This window comes from Leiobunum rupestre, chromosome 1 (assembly GCF_980474605.1).
Source record: "Leiobunum rupestre chromosome 1, qqLeiRupe1.1.hap1, whole genome shotgun sequence".
NCBI classification, from domain to species: domain Eukaryota; kingdom Metazoa; phylum Arthropoda; class Arachnida; order Opiliones; family Sclerosomatidae; genus Leiobunum; species Leiobunum rupestre.
The window spans coordinates 94,898,914-94,917,863 of record NC_143384.1 but is presented as its reverse complement, the minus strand read 5'-3'; the positions used below and the strand labels follow the sequence as shown (position 1 = coordinate 94,917,863).

Sequence of the window (18,950 nt, the reverse complement as noted above, 5' to 3'; positions counted from 1 at the left end):
ATTGATGCCCGTCGTTAAATTCGTTTTTATTTACGTATTAGATGTCTGATTTATTGGTGTATAAACTAGAACTTGCAAATGTTCAAAGCATTCTGCCTAGCAGTGAAACTCGACATCTTTTAGATTGTAGATTTGAACAAAGAACAGGAAAAACTTAAAGTACTTTTGTCCTTTAAAAGGGGAAACCGCCTTAAAAGTGGATTAATGAGGTTCCTGGTGGTTAACATGCTAACAATGATAGCGTGAAAATTGGATGCCATGTTAAGATAGTATTTTCCAGTGAACCTAACCTATGATAAGAGGGAATTTGGTTTTTTATTAAGTATGTAGGCTTTGGTTGTTTTTTTTTGTTTTCTAACGTGTGTAGTCCTTTAGAGGGCATTTGGTTTTAGTTCTGAGGTATCTAGGCTTTAGTTGGCAGCGTTTTTGATTTTTTCTTTCCTAGTTTAGGGTTGACAGTTCGTTTGTTGGCTTTGGGGTAAATAAGCTTTAAACTAAAATGAAAAATCAGTTTTTAGCATTATTCTTTATTAACACCATGGCAATTATTTTAACACAAATCAAATTAACTAGATATTCAATTTATAATTTATATTACTTAATATGTAATGACGGTATTTAATCTTTATTATTGAATAATGCAAAACGGTTATTTCCAAATGCTAGTGTTCCAATTCCATCTATAACATATAGCTTACTTTCAAAAAGGCCTAACGCAATTTTAGAAGTATTTGTCGTATATAGCTCGATTTTGTGCTGCTATTTTGTTTGTGTTCGCTAACGTTATGCGTTGCGTAAATGAACATTTTTGGTAGGAGTTGTGTTTCTTGACAAAATGTCTATCAACACCTTGGGCAGTAAGCTTATCTCCATCCTCACTCTATAGCAAATACATTTTTGGTTTTAGACAAACGAAAGAGAGGCCAAGTCTTTTACACAATTCATCTTTGATGTATCCGAATATTTTTTGTTAGTTTCACTTAATAGTATATGATCTTTAGGATAGTCTGAAAAATGATAAAGATGGGTAAACGTTGCCATGTCGTTGTAAATATCGTCAGTCTAAATTAGATAACATATTGAGTCGGTGTCTGTGAAAACCAGCTTTGCTTTTGATCCATAGCATTTTATTATCCCATTACAATGAAATTCATACATGCAGGTTTTGCTGACATCAAGGATACTACATCCAACATTTATTGGCTTATTAAGCAGCATCCTTAATCTAAATACCTTGAAATAGTACACAAAATTCTTATCAAAATAAATTATTTTATTACTTGCACTTGTTTTCTTTTACGAACTAGTCGTATGTCTCGGTGGTTGCGAAGATTTTCCATGGTTTTTCCTACAAATAATTTTTTCTTTAAGAATTAAACATATTTATGCATTTTTATTTTTAATATTTAATATCAATTTACCAAAGAAAGCGTTGTTCATAAGATTGAAAAACGACTTGCTGACCATATCTTTTGCTTCTTTTCGATGCTGTGTTGAATTCTATATACTTTATAAGTCATGGGCTTTGATTGAAATTTTAACCCCTAGGTATTTTAGTCAGGCGAAGACCAAGTGATAAGTATAATTTTAAATTTCTGTAGTGGATAATAAAAGTTATTCCTATTTTCTAAAGTTGGTGTTAGTTTTGGTTTTTCTCCATAAAATTTGCACCGATAATCTGTAATTGCTTTATCGAATACGTAAGTAGTTTACCCCCGTCTTTCTGGATACGCGTGGGGGGCGCAGCGTGCTTTCCCCCACGCGTCCACAGCTGCGTGACGGGGGGGAATGAAGCGGGGAATCGCGATTCCGCCCCCCCTCGGGCGAGTGTCACGCGCGCGTGACCTGAATAATTAATGAGATTAACAGGTGTTTTGAATAATTAATTAGTTGACCTGTCAATCAACTAGAGTAGGTAAGCAAGTGTTTTAAAAAGGGTGAATATTAATGAGCGTGGTATTGTTTAACTAGGTGGATTACCGTTAGGGGTCATTGACCTGTTAGATAGTAACATGTGTTTAGGATCAACAAGTAGTTATATTATATGTTTGAATATTAATTTTTGGCGGGAAAGTGTAAGCGTCGCGTGTATAAAAATCAACAAGTGGTTAAACTCTTTAGGTTTATTAATATACACTTGACATGATTTTGGCGGGGAAACGGGTATAGTTTGTACTCTATAGGTCTATTACATGTTTGTATCTTTATAATTAACCGTTAGGGTTCATGACCTGGTAGCTATATGGTTGTTAAAGTTTTGGCGCGAATTTAACATATGTTTCGGTTAGAAAAGCGCGGGAAATTGTAAGCGTCGATTAACAAGTTAAGTAGGAATGGTACGTTTTAACCAATCTGTATGAAAATGGTTTATATGATACAACTAACATGTTTATTAAGAAAGAGACAAAAATAAATATAAACAGTTTATTTTTAAATTAAAATTTTAAGGGCGCCACCTAAAATTACATAAATTAGTTGCTAATATAATAAAACATGTTGAATATATTACCCCCTTCCACGATTATTTTGATCCCCGGCGCTAGAAAAAATTCATATTATAATTTCATACGTATGAAATATATTTAACGAATTACCTTTCCTCAAGTCCAGTACTCGCATTTCCGCCGACAATGACGGGTTGATCAAAATCTCCCGATAGGGAATTGTGGGAGAGTTCGAGGGCGTTGTGGAGTTCCCGGGTGTTGGTGGGTCCGAAGGCGTGGAGGGTGGTGGCAACGTGTCGGGTCCTATTGTTAGAAATTTTATAAAAGTATAATAAAAAATAGAAAATAATTACTTCGAACTGATCCTAGGTCCGCGTTTTCTCCTATAATTTAATATTTATCAATTACTTGTTACAGTATATTATCAAAAGTACATTACTTCCGCGTCCTCTCCCCTTCACTACTTTAATAAAATCTGCTGTAGTGTTGGAAGCCCTAAAATTTGATTTTTTTGAAAAGGTTCGTATTAAGACGTTTTACAACTTACATTGTAGTTCAGGAACGAAATGTGATAAAACATGAAAAAATCGCGCCTTTTATACCCGGCAATCTTAAACTAAATATTTGATTTACTATTTCTATAGCTCGAGGTTAGGTTCGTGTATGGAATTTTTCTCGAGAAAACATTGATGTATTTAAAAAAACCGTTAGTAGTTAGGTGCCGTATTCCTAGCCAAAAGGGGGCGTGGCTACCGCGTCCCCAGCTGCGTGACGGGGGGGAAAGAAGCGGGGAATCGCGATTCCGCCCCCCCTCGGGCGCGTGTCACGCGCGCGTGACCTGAATAATTAATGAGATTAACAGGTGTTAATTAGTTGACCTGTCAATCAACTAGAGTAGGTAAGCAAGTGTTTTAAAAAGGGTGAATATTAATGAGCGTGGTATTGTTTTACCGTTAGGGGTCATTGACCTGTTAGATAGTAACATGTGTTTAGGATCAACAAGTAGTTATATTATATGTTTGAATATTAATTTTTGGCGGGAAAGTGTAAGCGTCGCGTGTATAAAAATCAACAAGTGGTTAAACTCTTTAGGTTTATTAATATACACTTGACATGATTTTGGCGGGGAAACGGGTATAGTTTGTATTCTATAGGTCTATTACATGTTTGTATCTTTATAATTAACCGTTAGGGTTCATGACCTGGTAGCTATATGGTTGTTAAAGTTTTGGCGCGAATTTAACATGTGTTTCGGTTAGAAAAGCGCGGGAAATTGTAAGCGTCGATTAACAAGTTAAGTAGGAATGGTACGTTTTAACCAATCTGTATGAAAATGGTTTATATGATACAACTAACATGTTTATTAAGAAAGAGACAAAAATAAATATAAACAGTTTATTTTTAAATTAAAATTTTAAGGGCGCCACCTAAAATTACATAAATTAGTTGCTAATATAATAAAACATGTTGAATATATTACCCCCTTCCACGATTATTTTGATCCCCGGCGCTAGAAAAAATTCATATTATAATTTCATACGTATTCAAATATATTTAACGAATTACCTTTCCTCAAGTCCAGTACTCGCATTTCCGCCGACAATGACGGGTTGATCAAAATCTCCCGATAGGGAATTGTGGGAGAGTTCGAGGGCGTTGGGGAGTTCCCGGGTGTTGGTGGGTCCGAAGGCGTGGAGGGTGGTGGCAACGTGTCGGGTCCTATTGTTAGAAATTTTATAAAAGTATAATAAAAAATAGAAAATAATTACTTCGAACTGGTCCTAGGTCCGCGTTTTCTCCTATAATTTAATATTTATCAATTACTTGTTACAGTATATTATCAAAAGTACATTACCTCCGCGTCCTCTCCCCTTCACTACTTTAATAAAATCTGCTGTAGTGTTGGAAGCCCTAAAATTTGATTTCTTTGAAAAGGTTCGTATTAAGACGTTTTACAACTTACATTGTAGTTCAGGAACGAAATGTGATAAAACATGAAAAAATCGCGCCTTTTATACCCGGCAATCTTAAACTAAATATTTGATTTACTATTTCTATAGCTCGAGGTTAGGTTCGTGTATGGAATTTTTCTCGAGAAAACATTGATGTATTTAAAAAAACCGTTAGTAGTTAGGTGCCGTATTCCTAGCCAAAAGGGGGCGTGGCTACCGCGTCCCCAGCTGCGTGACGGGGGGGAAAGAAGCGGGGAATCGCGATTCCGCCCCCCCTCGGGCGCGTGTCACGCGCGCGTGACCTGAATAATTAATGAGATTAACAGGTGTTAATTAGTTGACCTGTCAATCAACTAGAGTAGGTAAGCAAGTGTTTTAAAAAGGGTGAATATTAATGAGCGTGGTATTGTTTTACCGTTAGGGGTCATTGACCTGTTAGATAGTAACATGTGTTTAGGATCAACAAGTAGTTATATTATATGTTTGAATATTAATTTTTGGCGGGAAAGTGTAAGCGTCGCGTGTATAAAAATCAACAAGTGGTTAAACTCTTTAGGTTTATTAATATACACTTGACATGATTTTGGCGGGGAAACGGGTATAGTTTGTACTCTATAGGTCTATTACATGTTTGTATCTTTATAATTAACCGTTAGGGTTCATGACCTGGTAGCTATATGGTTGTTAAAGTTTTGGCGCGAATTTAACATTTGTTTCGGTTAGAAAAGCGCGGGAAATTGTAAGCGTCGATTAACAAGTTAAGTAGGAATGGTACGTTTTAACCAATCTGTATGAAAATGGTTTATATGATACAACTAACATGTTTATTAAGAAAGAGACAAAAATAAATATAAACAGTTTATTTTTAAATTAAAATTTTAAGGGCGCCACCTAAAATTACATAAATTAGTTGCTAATATAATAAAACATGTTGAATATATTACCCCCTTCCACGATTATTTTGATCCCCGGCGCTAGAAAAAATTCATATTATAATTTCATACGTATTCAAATATATTTAACGAATTACCTTTTCTCAAGTCCAGTACTCGCATTTCCGCCGACAATGACGGGTTGATCAAAATCTCCCGATAGGGAATTGTGGGAGAGTTCGAGGGCGTTGGGGAGTTCCCGGGTGTTGGTGGGTCCGAAGGCGTGGAGGGTGGTGGCAACGTGTCGGGTCCTATTGTTAGAAATTTTATAAAAGTATAATAAAAAATAGAAAATAATTACTTCGAACTGGTCCTAGGTCCGCGTTTTCTCCTATAATTTAATATTTATCAATTACTTGTTACAGTATATTATCAAAAGTACATTACCTCCGCGTCCTCTCCCCTTCACTACTTTAATAAAATCTGCTGTAGTGTTGGAAGCCCTAAAATTTGATTTTTTTGAAAAGGTTCGTATTAAGACGTTTTACAACTTACATTGTAGTTCAGGAACGAAATGTGATAAAACATGAAAAAATTGCGCCTTTTATACCCGGCAATCTTAAACTAAATATTTGATTTACTATAGCTCGAGGTTAGGTTCGTGTATGGAATTTTTCTCGAGAAAACATTGATTTATTTTAAAAAACCGTTGCGTTAATAGAGTACGTAAAAATTGTTACAAAACCATTAGAAAATGGAGTTTCCTAAGCATCCCGCTAGGGGTTTATTTACCACATGTTGATATAAAAAAACCGTTGCGTTAATAGTGTACGTAAAAAAATTGTTACAAAACCATTAGAAAATGGAGTTTCCTAAGCATCCCGCTAGGGGTTTATTTACCACATGTTGATATAAAAAAACCGTTACGAAAAATTACGAGTACCTAAAACCGTTATGAAAATTAGCATGTGTTATAGAAGTTCCTAAGCGTCCCGCTAGGGGATTTTAGTTTATTACGAAAACTTACGCATGTATTAATAAAAAGCGTTAGATAAATTAGCATGTGTTATAGAAGTTCCTAAGCGTCCCGCTAGGGGGTTTTGCGACTATAAATAGAGGGACGCGCTTTATTTGCATTTATTTCACAACTTGCATACGACTTGAAGAAATTGTAAGTAAATTTTAAAATTTGGGGAATTACCTTTTTTAAATGACCGTTTATTGTTAGGAAATTATTCTGGCACGATGGACTTTGACCGCAAAGTAATAGTTTATTAATTCAGTCTATTTTTTATAACATTTAATTTAGTTTAATTTTTAGAACCAATCCGAAACACCTCCCTGCTCCCAGGTCAATAAGGTCCGTCGTCGATTAGATTTCGGAAATAAAGTAAATATTAAGAAAACTCGTTTCGAAGTAGACATCCCGAAGAATCAACCCGATATCATAGATTTAACATGCCACGAGGTACTCGATAGCCCTTCGAAACAATCGCCATTCAAACCAGTTGATGCGCCACCCAAAAGCACCCCATCCAAGCCAGGCCCATCTCAACCAGGTCCATCTCAAGCCGGTCCATCTCAAGCCGGTCCATCTAAGCCAGTAGACGACGGCTGGACGGATATAGTCGTAGAGTTTTCCCGCCATAAAAATTTCGCGATAAAAATTGCAAGTTTCAAAAATAACTTGTATTTAGACGTAAGACGTTACGTCAAAAATAGCGATCGGCCAACCGCGACGAAAGACGGCGTTTGCGTCAAACTAGATTCGGCGTATGAGTTAAAAGAGTATCTAGAACAGATAGTTTATGAAGAAGGTGATTTTCAACTAAGAAACGAGAAGGTTGAAATTCTAGCGGGTCGGCGAGGTGAAGTTCTAGTTTACAAGAACCGTGGACGTCACTACGAAAAACAATTAAACTTGCAGAATTCCGGCGAAGTTTACGACGTCGCGACAACGATTCAAACCGTATTAAATATTTACGCAGGACTTTAAAAACACCATGGCCCTCGATCTTAGCACCCGTTTCAACCCTAAAAATTTTTACTCGATAGATAAAATCATTGCCAGTGCTTCTCGAAAGTATAGGTGTAAATCTATGCTATTCGAGTGTAATTTTAAAAATTTAGACCAATTAAACCACGCGGATATCAGTAACCAACTGACCCGTATTTTCCAATCAATATTAGATAGAATTACGGCCGATAATTTAGGCTACACGCGCGTCAGGGTGGTGGTAATTTCCGATGAGCTGCACGATCCGATAAATTTCCAATTAATGAATATCAATGAATTGACAGCTGAGAGAATTTTAACGGGGATTGAAAAGGTAGCGCAGTCCGTTAAGACAATTTATTTAGATTCACCCCTCCGATTCGACCTAATATTTCTTCAAGATACCCCTATGAAAGGACTTCCTCGCAGTGTTAGAAGCAGAAGTTATGAATGTTTAGTTCAGTATATCAACCAAGGTAACACATTTATTCCCATTAGAAATACGGACAATTTATGTTTTACGAGCCCTGGCGGTGGGAAGCGTTTTGGCCGACTATCAGCATTTAAAAAGTTTAGGACTGGGTGCTAGTTTTAATCAAAACGATTTAAAGACAATTAGAAACGGGAAAAAACCCGGACAAGAGATTGAAGCCAAAAAATTACACGCCCTAGCGGGGGTTCCCGAAGGCCCCGTAGAAATAATAGACATTAATCGATTCCAAAATATATTACCCGACTACCAAATTATATTAATCTCGGCGGACGATAATTTCAATAAAGTGTTTATTGGACCCTTCAAAGAAAAACAAATTTTCCTCTTAAAAATTAAAGACCACACCCACGTCGTACGATCTTATTCGGCCATGTTTGGGGCGCAATCTTTCTGTAAATTTTGTCTTACCCTGTTACATAATATCAAACAGAAAAAAAGTCACGACTGCGGACCCAATCTTAAATGCCAGCGCTGTCGCGGCCCAGAGTTCCACCCCAGTATAGAACAGGCTACCCGTTGTCATGACTGTAATCGGTATTTTGCCGGACCAAATTGTTTCTCCCAACACGTAGAACTAGGAACCTGTCAGGTTTTAAAACGGTGCTTGAATTGCGGGAAAGACTATGAAGGCAATCATAATTGCGACAACAAATGCGCTTTTTGCAAAATCGAGCATCCCAAAAACGAGTGTCACGTCCGCCCATTAGAAATAAAATCAAATGAGAAACGACTATGTTATTTTGATTTTGAAACCATAACGACTGACACTAAAATTAGACCAATTTTAATCATTTCCGCGATGCAAGAAGCGCCATTTTCGACCAATTATGATTACCGAAAATTTCACGGCTTTGATTGCGTTCAAAATTTCCTAGATTATTTATTAGCATGCCAGGTGACAGTTAATGGTCGGAAAAGAGATACGGTTACGAGGCCGGTCTTTGAAAACGTCATATTAATTAGCCATTTCGGGAGTGGTTTCGATACGCTCCTTATTCTTAACGGTCTATTAAAACGAAAGATTAAACCCGAGATAATTTATACCGGTTCCAAAGCCCTGGGTATGTTTCTCGCCCAATTTAAAATAGCCTTTATCGATAGTTTCATGTTCCTACCTACAGCCCTTCGAAATTTCTCGAAAACTTTTAAGATTGTCCAAAAGAAAGGTTATTTTTGTTATTCTTTCGCTACGGAAAACAATTTAGATTATATCGGCGCCCTCCCCGAGAAAGAATATTTTGGTATCGACAAATTTACGGACGAGGAAATCGTAGAATTTAATCAATGGTACGATTCCCAACGTTACGTCGTTTTTGATCTAAATAAAGTTTTAACCGAATACGCGATCGATGACGTTAAACTTTTACAGAAAGGATTCGATAGTTTTAGAAATTTATTTTTAAAAACAGTCGATTTTGATTTGTTAGGGTCAAACGCCATAACGTTGCCGGGAGCCGTAACAAATTTATTCCTTAGTAGATTTGTCGAACCAAACACTATCGCGATTGTTCCGGGGACGGGTTATAGGAAACGGCATAGTGTCAAGGCCCTAAAATGGTTAGCTTATTTGGGGAAAAAACTCAACGTGAAATTTCAAACGGCGCGATCGCTAGGTGGCGAACATGTCATTTATCCCTATTGATTAGACGGTTATTGTTCCTCGCCCGAAATAATTGCCGAATTTTAAGGCTGCCATTACCATAAATGCCCACTGCACACTGACCACCAGGCTTACGATAAACAGTTAAAAGATTCAAATTTAAATATTTATCTCAAAACCCTCGACCGCGAAAATTTTTTAAAAAAGGAAAGGCCTAATGCACAGTTTATTAGTATATGAGAACACGAGTATGATCAGTTAGTAGAAGACCCAGCAATTGCGAGTTTTTGCGATTCCCTACCCTTTACCAAACCGATAGGAGCGAGAGACGCCATTCGTGGGGGGAGGGTCGAAAACTTTGTAATTTACGCCGAAGCCACTCCCGATCGACCAATCAAAGTCGTGGATTTCAATAGCATGTACCCGTCGGTCCAGATGAGTTCCTATAAATATCCCAAATCAAGCCCCGAAATTATAACTTGTAACTTTAATTTTTCCGTTAACGCTTATTTTGGTCTGATTAAAGCTACGGTGCTGCCACCTACCAATTTAAACCTCCCAATTCTCTCAGCTAAAATTAATAGTAAAATTTATTATACTCTCTGCTACAAATGTGCAGCTGAACAATGTTTCGAATGTACCCATACTGATCGAGAGCGTAGCATAACCGACGTGTGGACGACCCCCGAGTTTTATCTAGCGATAGAGTACGGTTACAAAATTATTACAATTCACGAAGTACATCATTACCGAGAGACATTCGATAAAGATTCGATGACTATATTCGGCTTTTTTACAAAATCAAAGTTCAAAATTCGTCGTATCCAAAAGACATAATTACATTAGAACAAAAACTTAATTATTTACGAGACTTTAATGAAATTGACGGGTTAGATTTAAATTTAGACGATATAACCGATAATCCCGCTTTAAAAGCTATTGGCAAACTTAGTCTAAACAGTCTGTGGGGCAAAAATTCCATTAATTTAAATCGAGGCCAAAGTGTTTTTATTAATTCTTATAAGGAATTAGTCGAAATTTTGGCCGATAAAACCAAAGAATTAACGGATTTTAAACTACTAGACGATGATATAGCCTTAGTCACCACTCGTTTTCGGGAAGACTACGTTCCAACTTATCGGAAAGGGTCACCAACGATAGGCGCGTTTGTAGCCAGTTACGGCCGTATTAAATTATACAAATTAATGGCTCAAATTGGTTCTAATTTAAATTACGTCGATACTGATTCTGCTTTTCTTTATATGAGTAAAGACTTAAATATTCCGCTAGGGACTACCCTAGGTACATTAGCTGACCAGTATCCCAATGAAAATATAAAAGCCTTTGTTTCCTTGGGATGTAAAGCTTATTCAATTTTATTCGAATCTGGAAAGATTGTTACTAAACTTAAGGGCATTACATTGACTAAAAAAATCAGTCAATTGTCAACTTTGAAGCTTTGAAGGACCTCGCTACACGCAACCAACAATTGAAATACAGCGTCGAAGTCCCATTTAACGTGAAACGTTTAAAAACGGGGCAGCTATTCCAAAAACCAGCTGAAAAACTCGTTGGATTTACGTCTAACAAGCGAATCTTCAAGAGCGACGGTACCAGTATTCCCTTCGGCTACAAAAATGTCAGTAACGCGGCTCAAGTTTAAATCGCCGACCACGTTCCTCATCAGTGGACCGAGTCGATGCGGAAAAACAGTTTGGACTTTTCGGCTTTTAAAAAATCGACACACGCTGTTCGAGAAACCTCCCGAGCGAATCATTTATTGTTATAATATTTGGTCGGAAAAATTCAATGAGCTTAAAAAAATTATACCTGATATCGAGTTTCATCAGGGTTTATTAAATGAGAAACCGGAAGAAATATTTGATAGTTCTATAAATAACTTGCTCGTTCTCGACGATCTCTCTCAAAGTTGCTTAAATAACGCGTACGTTTCGGAATTATTTCGTGTTGGTAGTCACCACTTAAATTTAACTATATTATTCTTAACCCAAAATGTTTTTGGTCAAGGTCGAGCGGCTCGCGATATTAGCTTGAACTCATCGTACATTGTTCTATTTAAGAGTCCGCGTGATCCTAGTCAGATTAAATGTCTCAGTCGACAAGTATTTCCTAATAACCCAAATTTTCTAAGTACTGTGTACAATAATGTAACTGCTTCTCGACCCTATTCTAATATTGTTTTAGATTTAAATCAAGAAACACCAGAACATTTCAAAGTGCGAACAAATTGCTTATTTGAAGAGGGCCCAATGATAACTTTTCTAGAGTAATGGTGACGGGTTTAAAAATAATGTTTAAAAAAAATTTATTCTGTTAAATATATTCTATAAAAAATATGTGAAAATGTTTTCATTGTATAAATTCTTTGTGTTTTTTGAATAAATTTGAATGTATTTATAAAATTGTTTCATTACGTAAGATGACTTGGCCACGAGCGATACGGGAACATAAACCTTATTTAACGCTCATTAAAAAAGCTTCCCCCAGTCAGCGCAAATTTTTAATTAAAAACGCTAGTCCCGAACAATTAAACTCTATTTCTAATATTTGTCTTAATATTACCCGGGGGGCGCTACCTGTAGGCGCAAATAGGAAAAAAATATTACAGCGCTATAAAGCGTGCATCAGAAAACTTGCTCGTAAAAATTTAACCGACTTAAACCGTCGAAAAATTCTAATATCTCAGCGAGGCGGATTCTGGGGTGCAATTCTCGGTTCATTAATTCCCGTGGTTCTTAACCGTATTATTAATCGATGAAAAAATTCGTTTTAGTTCCCGCTGATAGCTATTTTAGCGATACGGCCAAATTAATAGACATTATTCAAAATCAAATGAAAAGTATCATAAATAAACCGATTAAAGTAGGGAGTGAGGAGGATACGTTACGAGAGTATTTAACTATGCTTCAAAGGTACTTTAAAATTAAAGAATTTCAAGGAGTCCCCGCCGTTCGTTTAGAGCCCCCATAGATGCCTCCTCCATCGAATACGTTAGCTCCTCTTCTCGCACCGGCGCAGATTATACGGCCCGTGGCCCCTCTTCTCGCACCGGCGCAGACGATACGACCCGTAGCTACACCAACAAATTCTCCGAGAAATGTCTCTCGCGGTTCCCCCGTTTCACCCAGTACTACGTTGATTTCTCCCGATCCGATTCCCGTTTATCTACACGCGGAACCGAGACCCCCTCTTCGACCTACTCCCCCAGTCCCGGCGTTTCTACCGGATCATTTGATAGCGGAGTCAACACCGAATATTCCCGAAGCCGTCCACGAAGCACTCCGTCGCGAGTTTGATCCTCTTTCAAGTAGTACACCACGCCGTTCCGAAAGTACCAGTAACATAAGGAACCTCTTCAATACGTCTGAAGGCGCGACGGGTACTACACGAGACAGCGACGCAACGTATAGGCCATCGGCTGAAAGCGTGGAGAATTTATCGGAGGCTGTGTCTCTACCATTTTCGGATAAAGATTTACAAACGAATGAAAAGCACGTGAAGAGGAGACTAAATGTTCGCAAACCTTATCCGACACCTAAAAACAGACGCCGAGCATTAAGCCCTCTTAAAAAATGGAAAAATTGATACAATAAAAAATTTATTGATTACAATATTTATTTTCGTGATTCATTAAATGCAGACACATATTCCATAACGAGATTATGTCATTGATATATAGAGTATCATTATACATATCTAATATTTCTCTATAAGGATACCCCGAACATTTACATACGATATAAAATAAACAATGAGCACCGCATGTTTCCGAGTCAATCGGTTGGATAATATTTTTATTATATACCCACTTTTTAGCTAAATGACCCAAGTTAAAATTGTACGTAACAGGTGAATTTCCAAACGAACAGAAAAATTCTCCCTTTCCCGATTCAATAAACACAGCGACCCAATGAGAACCTGGTTCCGTCGAATCGTCCGTATTTATAATAAAACAATACGTTTTCTGTTTCGGCGGTTTTTTGGGAATCGCGTCTTTGGAAAATGTACCAATATAAAATGGGCGCGTTCTATAATCACATTTCAAAAATTCATCAAGCTGATTAGTATTCATGATAGAATCTTTTGTAGTTCTTCGGGATAGAATGAACCCAAGATGACTTGATTATTTTGATCTTGTATGACGTAAACAGGACGAGGTCTATTAATCACTCTCTTAATAGTAAACACTTCCTTCGACCAGTATCCCTTGTAGCCTTTAGTAAACGCTTTCGGGGCTTTTGTTAATCGAACACGTTCACCGACTTTGAATTTGGCTTTTTCCCTAATTGATTTTTTACCGTAAAGATTTTTCCAAACTAAATGCTCATTATCAACCGTTACTTCACACGGTTTGAACCCGGTCGACCTGTGTACACTGTTATTATACGATCTAACAATTTTCGGTAAATCCTTAATGAAATTTGGTTTCTTAGTTTTAGCAATTAAACGATATATTTTGTTCTCGAGAGTTCTATTGGCGCGTTCTACGATTCCGCATTTTCTGTCCCCGTAACTTACAAAATGTTTTATATCGTTCTTTTTTAAATAATCCTGTACGGTCTTATTAAGAAATTCCTTCCCTTGATCCGTATTAATTTTCATGGGTTTATTAACTTTGTGAATTTTTTTTAGCGCCTGTAGAACGTCTTTCCCGCTCTTTGTTTTCAAAGGTAACGCGGATAAAAAGCGCGATAAAACGTCAATGTTAACTAAAATATAATTATAATCCGGTTTCAACTCGTCCAAAACTATTAAATCCATTTGATGAATTTCATTCAGTGACGTCACATATGTTGGTGTACGAGCAAATTTAAGCTTTCGGTCTCTATGCAACGTATAGGGGTCTTGCGTTAACAACCATTTTTTAATTTTGGTCTTTGGAATTAAGGGCAAACTTTTTTCTAATCGCTTGACACCGCCTAATCACCCTGGATTTTCAGTATCGTAATAGACTTTCTCTATGGTTTTATTCATGGCCGCGCGCTTTGACCTTTTAACTTGTAATAAAAATTAAACAAACCATATTCTTAAATTTATACCATTTATTAAAACAAAAATTCTGTAATAATTTCATTTACATCGTTAACCATTGCATGAAATAAATTATGTATGTTTAAAGAACAATGTGGGTAGTTTTCGTTAAAATTATTTAGAGTCTTTTGATAATTGACCAGAGGAAGAGCTCTTTTCACATTACCCTCAAGCCTTTCAGACCAATGCGAAGCTACGGGAAGGCACGTAATGTCATGAGCCAATTGAAAGTGACAAGCTGTATTTTCACAGGATCCCGTTAACGACATTAGAATCTCGGTTAATTCGTCTTTAATACATTTCTTCATACACTGGTAACAGTTTTTTCTCTCCTGAATTTCCGTATTAAGACTTAAGCGAATAATTTTTAACCGCTCCCAGCTTGTTTTACACATTGCAAAACCGTTTGAAGTCGAGTACAAGACATTATACTTGTCATTAGCTCCGCGGACGTGCGAACGCAAATCAATAAATTTACCTCTTTGACATATAAATCCTTCGAGTTTTACGTAATCGGTTAGCCAACTATGAAATCGGGTTGGGGGTTTTGTCAAGTCAAAGAATGTGTCAATTTCATCGGAAAATGTCCATAAGTTTTCCCAAACGTTAAGATTAAATGAAACGTATTTTCTATGCCGGAATGTCATTTGAAAGAAAAATTTCTAGTTTATCAGAGAGATAATGAGAGCGTGACATGGTTGAACGATTGCGCGCGAGGAACTGTTAAACGGCTTAAGGTAAAGTGCTTTAAATGGGTTTTATTCGGCGTTATAAATTACTTTGCGATCGTGTGTTATCAAAATCTCATTATCGAATTCAAAATACATTAGACATGTCACATTATGGGTTAATGCGTTTTTAAATTGCACATCGAGTCGTAAACTACCGTCCTTTCTAAGAGACATATAATCCCCACTAGCATTGTTGTCGCTTGTTAGATCGAATAGATACATGTTATACCCGTATTTAAAATTTTTAAAACTTATGAAATTACCAAGGTCGGCCCCATCGATCCCCATCGCGGAAAATAGACTCTGATAAGGTAAACAATAATTCCCTTCGTCGTAGTCCATTTGGAACCCATCGGGAGGATAACGATCAGGACCCACCGAGAGGAACAAACCGGTCACGTTTAAATGTTCAAATTGTAAACTATTACTATTCAATGACCCAATAAACGCATCTTCCTTGAGAAAAACCACAATAGCTCGTTTCGGTAATCTACCTAAAATGATGTTATCGCGGTTTATACTCGTTAGGCCTCTCGCTACGCTAAAATTTTTAACAATCGTTTGCGTTAAGGGATAGATAGCTGGAATATCTGATTCTAGCATTTTTGCATGCGCCAATACGATTGAAGGATTAACTTTAACTTTTGTCACGTACAAGTACGCTTGGTCTATAACTAATTTATAATCCTTGCCAGCTTCCATAGACATGACGGTAGTTAGGCGCGGGCTTCTAACTAAACGAAATCGTACCGAAACTTGGTTTAACATAAACTTATTAATTTTACACACATCAACAGACAAAGGCCCCATTATTTCAAAGGATTGCGATTCTTTTGATCTTGAGCTTCGCTTCAGGGCCCCGTTGGACTCTGACTTGAACGTATCTAACCACATTTCCGAAGGCTTGGTCGTAGAGTCCATATAAAAGAGGCTATTTTGGAGTTGCGAATTTTTTTCATCTTGTCCATAGTTGACTAATTTTTCAATGTACGAACTGTAAGCGTAGCAGTTGTTCGCGGACTGGGTAGAAGTATCCCCGAGATAACAATCGCATTGACTAAAAAGCGACCCTATTAGATTATTCGTTGGTGCCACTTTTGTTTCAACGGCGGGGACATTCGATCCATCGTTATGTAAAAGTCTCAGTTTCAATTTTAACATAGTTTTTGATAAATCCATATATAAATCTTCCGACGCGGGAATAAAAAATTCCAGAGGGCCATTGTCCGATAAATTGTTTGTTGGTAAATATCTTATTTCCGTTGTGGTAATTACATTAGTATTGACCAATGGGCGTTGAAAAATATCCAGCTGACTTAGCATTCCCTCGTAAACCGCCATTATTATCCTAAAAAGTCAAGTTTGGTTCTTTTTGTAACTCTCCGTTTGGACACTTTTTTTCGTTTCCTAATGGGGCCCGTTCGTCGTTTACGGCAGCCGCTGCCAGACTGATTTCTCGTTAATCGATCAGCCGCTTTATGTAATAAATTGCTACCGGCGATTCTTAAATTGTTCTTTAACGTTTCTTTAGGGTCATGTCCTTGTTTTAAATCTTGCCACCATCTCTTGCCTACTCCAAAAGCCTCATTGGTCACGGGTTTGATAATGGGTGTTATATATTTTATCAGCTTTTTAAAAATTCCGCCCACGCCTCTTCCCCGTTGATAAACAGGTCCGGCAAAAAATGGTCCGCAACCATATTGTTCGCGGTAATATTTGAAATAACTTTCACTGTCGGCCATTTCGTCTCAAATGAAGTCTAACGACACTTTTTCCGTTTATAAAGGCTATTGTTTCGCCAAAATCCGTTTTCATGTCAATGTCAACTATTTCTGTATTATTAGTTCTCAAAGGATAGTAATCAATTTTGTCAAAAATAATAGATTTTTCAAACGGTTTATCATTTCCAGCTAGCGGTATTATTTTCATCAAAGGGGCAAACGTATCGCCTACATATTGAGGGTATATTAAATTTGAATATATATATAGTGTTGTGGCTCCCATTGATAAATCAGCAGCGTAGAGACTGTCTGTATTGGCCAAGAGTTCACTAAAGCGCGTAAAGCCTAACATTTCACCGAGACCTTTCTCAGATGAATGAAATATAATTGCAAACCCCGCCGCGGCTCCAATGTGAACGGATCCATTATGGTTAATGGTTAATTTAAATTTATCCCTTATTTCCTCATCCAAGGTTAACATCATTGCGTCTAAAATGTCTTGGACACTCGAGTAAGCACCAGTCGGTATTTGATAATCAATTCGAGTTTCGACTCTAAACGCGGCGTCTTGTACATTATCACTTCTAATTTCAATGTTATTAAAGTTATTTAACGATAAGGACTTTATATAACCAGCAAAAGGTTTCGTACAAAAATATGACCCAATATGAAATCCGTCTTTCCGATATGGATTTATGTTAGGTTCAAAATCGAGAAGCTCTTTAATTGGTCCATTGGGAATTCTAATATGGTAGTTATTGGTGGTTATCAAATTCCAACAGAGCCCGTTTGGTTTTGCGTGGAGTTCAATTTTAATTTCATTATCAAGCCCGAATTCTTTTAAACTTTCATTAAGCGCTGCAATACGTTTTCGCACGACACTATATCGAAGGATATTTCCATTCTGGTCTTTCTCCGCTTCAATTTTACCCACTTTCACTGATATTTTAAAGTATGTAAACGGTTGCACGTTTTTAATGGTTGTCGTGGAAACTGCTAAAAATGACCGGTTTTTTTCTGTAATATTTTCCCATGTTGGCCGTAATATAATTTCGCTAATTCCAACTTCAAAATTTGAAGGTACATTTAAAGGTCGTCCTAAATTTACTTTATAAGTAGACGCTGTATTTTCCGGGTATAAATCGCTCGAAGCGTTACTCGGTAATGTTAAAAATAGATCGTCCATTGCAAAAATAATATGGCCACTAGACTGAACCACCACGTAAACTTTAATTAGATACGATATTAACAACTGGTTATATACTATGACATTCCTTTCTAATTTATAGGGCTATTCACCTCTAGTTATCGATAACCTGATTCTGATTTCCAGTTTTTCCTGGATTTACTGATATAAAAGGACGGGATTTTTTCCATGTTTTCTCACAATTCGTTAATGTTTCTGATAAAAAGTCTTACGTTCCTTATGAAAAATCAACAATCTACTAGTAGCTGGGATCCCTCTCGACATGGTAATTTACTTATAATAGCATTCAAATTATTTTATAATATTCCACCAAAAAATGTGTGTAAAGCTAGTCTTAAAACAACTTAATGTTTCCCCGACATACGTTCTAAAACGCCTCACTTGGTGGCGCTGGAGAAACTTTTTGACGGGGCCTCGTACCCAGTTTAACCCCCCCGACCTCCCATAAATCTTTCTATCATACACCTTATTTAAATTGAATAATACAATATATATATATATTTATATATACGACCCAAAACAAAATACTAGCTCAAAATTATAGTTTTTTACCTTGTCAAATGACAATGATGAGTCCGTTACTGTTCGTTGAGCTTTACCAATGGCCGTTAGTAATGGCGTACATCCTAGAACGTTAAAATATTTTAAAAAATGTTCATTTATAAGCCTAAAAGTTTACCTGGAAAGTATGCGGCCAATATAATTCCTAGAAATCTAAAAAAAATGTTAAAAGTTACGCGGTTAGATACTTAGCACAATTTAGTTCCCATTAGCAATAACTAGAGTGCCCGAAATCCTATTTAAAACGTTCAAAACTTAAAACATTATCTTAACAATACTTCTGGCTTAACTTTCTTTTGGAGAATGGCTATTTCGACCGCG

The 18,950-nt window shown here is 36.8% G+C and overlaps 1 protein-coding gene and 1 long non-coding RNA gene across 2 annotated transcripts; both read right to left on the bottom strand.

Annotated features, from left to right (window-relative positions):
* Positions 1-3,825: 3,825 nt before the first annotated feature.
* Positions 3,826-5,218, bottom strand: LOC149969019 (uncharacterized). The gene is made up of 5 exons (XM_090169900.1): positions 5,180-5,218; positions 4,300-4,369; positions 4,214-4,243; positions 4,011-4,163; positions 3,826-3,954 (listed from the first exon to the last, which is right to left on the bottom strand). The coding sequence occupies exons 1-5, from the start codon at positions 5,216-5,218 to the stop codon at positions 3,887-3,889; spliced, it is 360 nt and encodes a 119-aa protein (XP_090026026.1). The 3' UTR covers positions 3,826-3,886.
* Positions 5,219-5,241: 23 nt separating this feature from the next.
* LOC149969018 (uncharacterized) lies at positions 5,242-18,950 on the bottom strand. Its single transcript, XR_016480744.1, has 5 exons — positions 18,748-18,950; positions 18,621-18,694; positions 5,630-5,659; positions 5,427-5,579; positions 5,242-5,370 (listed from the first exon to the last, which is right to left on the bottom strand). It is a non-coding gene; the product is annotated as an uncharacterized LOC149969018 (long non-coding RNA).

What these genes read in the sequence shown, in the direction of transcription:
- LOC149969019 (XM_090169900.1), bottom strand. Translation starts at nt 5,218, where the DNA reads ATGTTAGTTGTATCATATAAACCATTTTCATACAGATTG. An exon ending in AACCATTTTCATACAGATTG is followed by an intron (nt 4,370 to 5,179) that starts GTTAAAACGTAC and finishes ACCTTTTCAAAG; the next exon opens with AAATCAAATTTTAGGGCTTC. An exon ending in GGACCTAGGACCAGTTCGAA is followed by an intron (nt 4,164 to 4,213) that starts GTAATTATTTTC and finishes TTCTAACAATAG; the next exon opens with GACCCGACACGTTGCCACCA.